General features: G+C 42.4%; 1 protein-coding gene across 1 annotated transcript; it reads left to right on the top strand.

Annotated features, from left to right (window-relative positions):
* Window positions 1–4,625: 4,625 nt before the first annotated feature.
* Window positions 4,626–8,255, top strand: CHCHD10 (coiled-coil-helix-coiled-coil-helix domain containing 10). The gene is made up of 4 exons (XM_030218484.1): window positions 4,626–4,767; window positions 6,943–7,168; window positions 7,644–7,800; window positions 8,031–8,255. Exons 1-4 carry the CDS (start codon window positions 4,727–4,729, stop codon window positions 8,048–8,050), a joined length of 444 nt encoding a protein of 147 aa, XP_030074344.1. The 5' UTR covers window positions 4,626–4,726; the 3' UTR covers window positions 8,051–8,255.
* The last annotated feature ends 504 nt before the right edge of the window (window positions 8,256–8,759 follow it).

Genomic DNA, 8,759 nt, shown 5'->3' with positions numbered 1-8,759 from the left:
AGACCGAAGTCGTAAAAGCTTTAGGCTTCCTTTCCTTATTCCAGCAAACCCACACAAAATCCCTCTAACCATCAGTTTCCTACTCCCTTTTTACAACCACGGCAGTTTCCACCTAAACCCCTCTTTTACATTTTAAAGCAGGGCTCCACAAATCCCAGGTGCCAGTTTGCCATGGTGCCTAGAATTGCATGCTGGTGCCCAGCATTTCATGTCACCCAATTTTGGTTTTTCACAGTTTCCTCAAAAGTTTATATTTCCTGCTGTTGTAGTAGTTGTACCACAATTCGGCTCTCTATAAAGCTTGAGTCGCGCTACAAGAAGTCTGGGAAGCCGGGTTGAACTTCCTACATGTGGCTCCCCATGCACTCCCCCCCACCCCCACCCCCTCTGCTCTTATCGCTAAATCCTAACCAAAAAACCTCAAACGAAAACAAAACAAGGCTATGCTTAATTAACTGTCAGTATTTTCTCTTTTCTTTTGGTCTCCTGACCACGTTCCCAGCTCCTCTTAGCTTTTCAACATATTTTTCTCCGTCTCCTTATTCTGTAATCTCTTTTGACAATTGAATTTATACTGTTATGCATTTATTGTAATTTAATGACACACTTCAATCAAAACTCAAAGCATTTTCCAAAACAAAAAAGGATAATAATAATAATTGTAAACTACATTGTATTCTACAATAAGAAAGTACAAAAACACAACAATGAAAATAAAGGCAGTAAAATCCCAATTCCAATAATACCACATACCAACTCTTACTCATTCCTTAAAAGTATCAATAAAACAAAAAACAAACAGGTCTTAACTCATTTTTGAAAAGACAGCAGATCTCTTTCCTGGTGAAGGACTAGACAGGGAGTTCCCATATTTTAGGGGCAAAGAAAACAAAGGCTTGATCCCAAATGCCTTACAACCTACCCCATCAGATACAGACAAAAGATATTGTTGTTAAGAATGCAAATTCTTTGATAGTTGTTGTGAATCAGAACGTTAGAAAATAAGTTGCAGAATCTTGGGTCTATTCTAATACTTGATTGGTAGCCAGTATAGTCTTTGAGAAATTGATATAACATGATCTTAAACTGTAAACCTGTCCTGCAGCCATATTTGTATTAACTCTAAATCCTGCATTTGAGTTTTAGGCAGGGCTTTTTTTGAAGGGGTACTTGGGGGTACTGAGTACCGGCACCTTTCCCATTATGTGCTAAAATTGACCCATGGTCCTCATATTTTAATGAAAGAGCTCAGGCTCTACATACAAATTCTGCCTTGTCATAGATTCTGTGACTGGTTGCAGGGGGCCTGACTATTGTAGGGTGGGTCCCTCGGTGATCAGCCCACCCCTGAAGGGTAGCCTGGCATTTAAGTACTGGCACCTTTTTTGCTAGAAAACACACACTGGTTTTAGGTAAGCCATTACGTAAGCTGTTGCAGAGTCCAACTTTTCTTCTATTAAGGGACAGACTATCATAGCTAAATCTGTAGCAAACAGAGAACCCCTAATCCAGCATACGAGGAGCGGCATTTTAAAATGGACATATTTGTGGGTGCTTCAGCACTCCCAATATTGAGCAAACACTTTGACTGTGTCCATGGAGGGGTAATTTCTATTGGGTTTAGCACCCCCAATCACTTTGAAAAGTTGGCTCCTATCCAAAAGGAACTGAAATGTCCAGGATGGTGCATCTCAAGTTCAAGATCGGCTGACATAAGAGCCTGTTCATAGTGACATAACATAGTAGATGATGGCAGAAAAAGACCTGCACGGTCCATCCAGTCTGCTCAACAAGATAAACTCATATGTGTTACTTTTGTGTATACCCTACCTTGATTTGTACCTGTCCTAAAATACATGAAGAAATGAACATTTAAGATCAAAACAGGCACATAAACATTTATGTTATGAAACAGCAAAACAAAAGATAAACATTTATGTGCAACAACATAAACATGTCAGCCATTTTAGAACGATAAATGTTTATTTTTCATGAAGCTGTCACACAGCCTGGCATTCCTTGATAGTTTGCTTTTTTTTTGGGGGGGGGGATATCAACTTCTGGGGGATTAGGGGGCAACCTCCCCTAATTCTTCCAGTGGAGCACTGCTCGATAGGAGCACTTTTCTGAAACACAGATGTCCCAGGTAGCAGGTGTTAATCCCATTGATCTTTTTGTACATAGCTGAGCGTTCCCCTTCTGAACTGGGGAATACACATTTATTTTTTAGGCCCACCCTGGCCCTCCCAAAACATACCCAAACCAGACCCCCTTGCCAGTTGCACAATTTTCAGTTTTAGCTGTGTATCTCCCTGCTTTGTAAAATCAGAATTTAGAGGTTTATGTTATATAAACATCTAAATACAGGTTTGTGCACATCTAAAACTCAAATAGTGTAAATTTGCGAAACAAGACTGAATCACAGTGCTTATTTGTTTCTCCATTTTTCAAGTCAGAATCTATTACATCCAGATTAAACAGAAATGATGATAACATGGAACCCTGGGGTAATGTGCTTATATAAAAGTCACTGGAACCCTGTTCCATTGTGACAGGTCCATCAGCATCTCTGTCCTTCTATGTCTGTTGTAAAATTCAGAAGAGACTGGTGGGGCTGTCTGTGCTTCACTAACTCTTTGCACCATATTTATTTTATTTATTAGGATTTCTTAATCACTTTTATAAAGTGATTTACCCAAGGCTGTGGAGAACAGGTGCAACTTGACATAAGCAACTTATATTGTATCAACAGAATAAATACAGTAAAATGATCACATATTAGCATTATTTTTATTTATTTATTTGTTGCATTTGTACCCCACATTTTCCCACCTATTTGCAGGAACAATGAAATAGGTAAACTAAATCTTAGCAATAGCACTAATATGATACAGTGTAACGTAAGTATTAAAACAGCGCAGTAAAACATTCATATAATATGGACACGAAAGGCAGCAGATGAGACAAGTGCAGCTGGGACAAGCAGATGAACACGTTGGGTAGAACAAAGTCATTGGAATACATAGACGGTTGGCTAATTTGAAGGCAAATTATATATACAGTTTAATATTGCCTTCAAATTATTTATTTATATGGAGACTAGTTTGCTGCACACACCCTGTAACTAACACCAGTTCCTCATACTTTGTGTTAGTTACAGGGTGTGTGCAGCAAACTAGTCTCCATATAAGTAAATAAATAAATAATTCATTAATATAGTAATGTTAAAAAAATGGAAGCGGTGCAAAGAAAAGCTACGAGGATGGTATGGGATTTACGTTCCAAGACGTATGAAGAGAAGCTTGCTGACCTGAACATGTATACCCTGGAGGAAAGGAGGAACAGGGGTGATATGATACAGACATTCAAATATTTGAAAGGTATTAATCCGCAAACGAATCTTTTCCGGAGATGGGAAGGCGGTAGAACGAGAGGACATGAAATGAGATTGAAGGGGGGCAGACTCAGGAAAGATGTCAGGAAGTATTTCTTCACGGAGAGGGTGGTGGACGCTTGGAATGCCCTCCCGCGGGAGGTGGTGGAGATGAAAACGGTAACGGAGTTCAAACATGCATGGGATATGCATAGAGGAATCCTGTGCAGAAGGCATGGATCCTCAGAAGCTTAGCTGAAATTGGGTGGCGGAGCAGGTGGGGGGAAGAGGGGGTGGTGGTTGGGAAGCAAGGATAGGGGAGGGCAGACTTATACGGTCTGTACCAGAGCCAGTGATGGGAGGCGGGACTGGTGGTTGGGAGGCGGGAAATACTGCTGGGCAGACTTATATGGTCTGTGCCCTGAAAAGGACAGGTACAAATTCAATTCAAGGTAAGGTATACACATATGAGTTTGTCTTGGGCAGACTGGATGGACCATGCAGGTCTTTTTCTGCCGTCATCTACTGTGTTACTATGTTACTATGTTTGAGAGAAGAAACAGCCGCTCACCTGATGCCCGAAGTGAATTCCAGAACATGGGGGCTACTCCTGAAAAAGCTCACTAGGCTAGTGGTTAGTGCAGTGGACTTTGATCCTGGGGAACTGAGTTCAATTCCCACTGCAGCTCCCTGTGACTCTGGCCAAGTCACTTAACCCTCCGTTGCCCCTGGTACAAAATCAGTACCTGAATATATATAAACCACTTTGAATATAGTTGCAAAAAAACTCAGAAAGGCAATATATCAAGTCCCATTTCCCCTTTCTTTTGACCAGAGTACACAGAAAGTGATGCTCCTTGAGAGGACCTTTGAGGCCTGAAATGTACAGCTTCGGATCCAGAAGTGCCCTCCCGGCGACCACACAATAAGGGACAAAATGTGTGTAGAAGGCCCACTTATTCTTTGCATGTCTACTCTGCCTTGGATACTTGAGGAGGGCAGCAGAGGTAGACAGTCAGTCAGGGCTGATCAGAGGAACCACATTTCAAACTGCGTGAGAGGGTAAGCTGACACAAGTAACCCTCCTTGACCCACTGGCGGAGTTTGTACACACCTGGCACCTTTGCTCATGCTACTGCTACACGCACAATCCTCGTCGTCGCCTCCTCGCCCTATTCCGTGCTAGGAGAATGACATTTTGACAGCGGCGCCCCGGGTGCACGCAGGTGCGTCATCGGAGGGGGGCGGTGTCGGCAGCGTGACTGCGTCTGCGGTGGAAGAACGTGCGTTCTCTTTGAACGGGCGCCGGTGGATCTCCGCACTCTGTTGCGTTCCCCAGCCAACAGCGCCGAAATGCCCCGGGGTAGCCGCAGCGTGTCCCGCTCTGCAAGCAGGTGCGTGTCTCGCTGTCAGGTCCCTAGTGCGTCACGCCCTCCCGGGTGACAAGGTCAATGCACAGTCCTGAGCCCGGTGCATGAGTCAGTGGTCCGTCCTTCGGCCTAGCTGGGGCAGTGTCCATGGAGAGAAGAGTCTGTATCTCTTGCTTAGTTTACAGCACTTAACGCAAAAGAAAACTGGGACGTCAAAAGGGAAAAGAGAAGGAAGGGTCACAGGGTGGAAACATGGGGGCGGGGGAGGTATGAGAGGGCTATGTCCATGCCGACCTTTTACACCAATACAACAGTATCAGTAAGTGAGGACTTATGTAGGAGGAGGAGGAGGAGGAGGGGGGGGGGGAGGGAGTTGGAATTTTTTTTACTCCCCCCCCCCCCCAACAACAAAGGTGGTCTGTCTTTGAAGGGAATGAGGCAAAACTTCACAAAAGTATCACTCAGTATTAATGGTGCCAAATCTCTGGAATACATTCAAGAGCCTTGGAAGTGAGTGGGGTGGGGGGCTTTCTCGTGCCCTCTCATGAGGAACTAGGCTACAACCTTTTAGCAAAGGTGACCCAATGGTTTTAGAAAATAAGAGACCACACAATACTTTTGTCTGGAGGCTGAAGTGCTGTAGTAGGGGTCATTCTTCTGATCTAAGGCTTCAAGTCACTATGATGTGTTTATTGCCTTTAATGCCAGTCAAAGCCTTCAAAATCCAACATTTTAAAAGCTTTTAAGTATGGGCTGATGCGCTCTCTCTCTAATACTAATATCCTGATTTTAAATGATTTGTGCCTTATATAATAAACATAAATTTTTTAAAGCTATAGTACTAGCACATTTTATTATTATTTAGCAGTGCCATATGCCTGCAATAGACATCTGAGCTGGTGCTTCATGCTTTCTCTCTCTCTCTGGCCCTATTTAAGTCTAGTCTAAAGGCCCACTTTTTAAAGGCAGTTTTAAACCTTAACCCCTTCTTCTCATGTTGATACCTGTGTTTTTAATAGTTTTCTTTATCAGTCCTGTTTGTCTGTATTGAAAATATTGTAAGCTGTGTAGAGCAGGGACATTCTCTTATGTCTTTGTGTACAGGTCTAGTAGGAGTGATCAGAGGTATTTACATGATATTCTAGTTAAACAGTCTCCTGCTCCTAAGGTCCTCTCACATTGCTCACTTTTTATCTAGGATATCAACATTAAATCAGACACCTTATTTTCAACTAGATAAGTCAACCATAGAGAGGAAAAAAAACATATATACTGCAAGGATTTTTCCATTTTATGTCCATGGAAACAAAACAAAAATAAACATTTTTTTCCATGTGCTATTCTGTTAACCCTCAAGGTAGATTTCAATTCATAAAAATTCATCCTTGATCCAGTGTATACAAATTTTGTTCCTAATCGAGTGGCTTAAGGTCACAGAGATAATGGCAGAACAGGGTTTGAAATCAGGCACAAGGTGACGAAAGGTCAAGTGCACTAGTGTTTACCCTGTTTTGTGTCTGAGGATAATGTGTGTGTATATATATTTATAAGTTCATTCTCTGATGTAGATATGCAAAACATGATTCATGTTGGAGGTTGCCAGTCTCCTGGGAATTATTTATAAGTTTATACCATGATATGAAGATAATGAAATAATGATTTTGAGAGTTCTTAAAATTATAGATATAGACATATGTGGAAGAGATTTTGAAAAAAAATGGACATGAAGAAATGAGTTGGCTATAACAATCATTCGAAGAGATTTGATGATTAACCCTGTGATGATCCTTTAAATAAATACTCCTTAGATTAGGGGAGTGACTTACTGGTATTATTACTATCTTTCTCCTAATTTGTTTTTTGAAAAATTTCTTGTCTTTGACATAGGGATAATGTGTTGCACATCTGGCCCAGAGTAATAGTGGCAAGGGGGAATCTTACTACTTCTGATTCAGATCCAGTGATTTAAGCACTAGGCTACAGTTTCCCACAAGTGTCGTTTCTAGATTGTGAATTGGCTTAAATGACCTTCACACTTTATATAGGGCAGAGAAGGGTGTAATCTGCTTGGAGCAGCAGGTACAATGCTGACCGCCATGTTGAGCAGGCTGGATGCACCATACAGGTCTTCATCAGCCATCATTTACTATGTTAGTATAGCTTCCATTTCTCTGACTTTTCTTCCCTTTCCCCCTGCAGCCCAGCTCCATCCCATGGCTCTCCACCTGCCCACCCTCCTGCTTCAGCAGCCAGCATGGCCTCAGCTCAGCCTCAGCAACCAGGACTGATGGCTCAAATGGCCACTACAGCTGCAGGGGTGGCAGTTGGGTCTGCAGTGGGCCATGTCCTTGGTAGTGCAATCACAGGAGCTTTCAGTGGAGGTGATAGCTCTGAACCTGACAAGCAAACAAGCAAACAAGTCCAGGTAAGAGATCTCTCTACAGGATCTCATGGGTCGGTCTCAGCCTGCTAATCACCTCTGGGACTGTTCATCATTCTTCCACTTGGGAGCCAGTGCAGGAGTATCAGGTGCCCTAGGAGAACTTTCACCTCAGGCCCTTAGGATGCCCCCTTGAGGTTTTGATAATAAACTCAACATCACACTATCATCACCCCCTCCCAGAACAATTCTATAAAAATGGAAAACTGGACATCTTGTTTTTAAATATTAAATTGTGTTTCGTATTAAATAAATACATTAAAATCAATAAATATTTATTTGTTTGAAAATCATTCACTCTCCCTCTGGGCAAAAGTATTCACTGATGTTTCTTTGAGTTTGTATATTAGCATCTACTGTTTTGCTTTGATTGCAGCTGCGCTCCCCCTCCTCCAGCGTGCTTGCTAGACAATCAAGTTCTGTGTAAATGGTTAAACCAAACCTGTTCCCTTTGTTTCAGGAACCTCCAAAGCCTCAGCCTTACCAGCCACAGCAGCAACAGTTTGGACCCTGTTACTATGAATTGAAGCAGTTCCTGGAATGTGCCACAAACCAGAGTGACCTGACCCTGTGTGAGGGCTTTAATGAGGCTCTGAAACAGTGCAAATACCATAATGGTGAGTACTGTTGCTAGTCTTCCCTACATAATGCAGCTGAGATTCCAAATTTAAGGTAAATACCTTGGCTTCTCATTCATCAGAAATGTGAGTTCAGAAGTAACCTGATGGTTAGTACTTTACATTAACAATTAGCCCTGAAAACTGAGCTCTTATTCCTTGCTATGGCACACACAGAGGAGGGAAGTCATTTTCATGTCTGATGGAGCTTCATCATTTTCCTATTGCAGGTGTCTCTTCGCTCTTGTGAAGATGACCAGGAGCGTCTGAACCCTTTAGTGGATTCATGAATGCTGGAAGACCAGAAACTGGGCTCAGCCAACCACGTTTCATGTTTCCCACCTCTGCTGAACTACTTTGAGAATGTGTGGACTTTCTATTATCACAGTTCTTCAAGCGTGTTTGTTTTAACGTGAAAAAATGTGAAATAAAGAGAATATAGTCTCTATTTAAGATTTTCTTTCTCACTTATGTTTCTTTCTCTGAGCTTTGTCCATCCTTATTTTTTTTTTTTTTAATTTTTGTTACATTTATACCACACGCTTTCCCACTCATGGCAGGCTCAATGCAGCTTACATGGGGCAATGGAGGGTTAAGTGACTTGCCCAGAGTCACAAGGCGCTGCCTGTGCCTGAAGTGAGAATCGAACTCCTTAGCCTGCCTGGGATGGAATCTGGAAGATATGTGCTTCCTGAAAGATATTTCTTTGGTGGTGCCTTTTCCATACATAGTAACATAACATAGTAGATGATGGCAGAAAAAGACCTGCACGGTCCATCCAGTCTGCCCAACAAGATAACTCATATGTGCTACTTTTTGTGTATACCCTACTTTGATTTGCACCTGTTCTCTTCAGGGCACAGACCGTATAAGTCTGCCCAGCACTATCCCCGCCTCCCAACCACCAGCCCTGCCTCCCGCCATCTAGGATCATTGTACTGTACCCATCAGCTTTTTAT

This window comes from Microcaecilia unicolor, chromosome 11, assembly GCF_901765095.1.
Source record: "Microcaecilia unicolor chromosome 11, aMicUni1.1, whole genome shotgun sequence".
NCBI classification, from domain to species: Eukaryota; Metazoa; Chordata; class Amphibia; order Gymnophiona; family Siphonopidae; genus Microcaecilia; species Microcaecilia unicolor.
Note: the sequence above shows the minus strand (reverse complement) of the source record. Positions and strands in the feature narration are given on the sequence as shown.

Excerpts from the sequence above, each read along its gene's own strand:
- CHCHD10 (XM_030218484.1), top strand. The coding sequence starts at position 4,727 with ATGCCCCGGGGTAGCCGCAGCGTGTCCCGCTCTGCAAGCAG. Across the intron at positions 4,768-6,942 it reads GTGTCCCGCTCTGCAAGCAG|CCCAGCTCCATCCCATGGCT; the intron begins GTGCGTGTCTCG and ends TTCCCCCTGCAG. Across the intron at positions 7,801-8,030 it reads ACAGTGCAAATACCATAATG|GTGTCTCTTCGCTCTTGTGA; the intron begins GTGAGTACTGTT and ends TTCCTATTGCAG.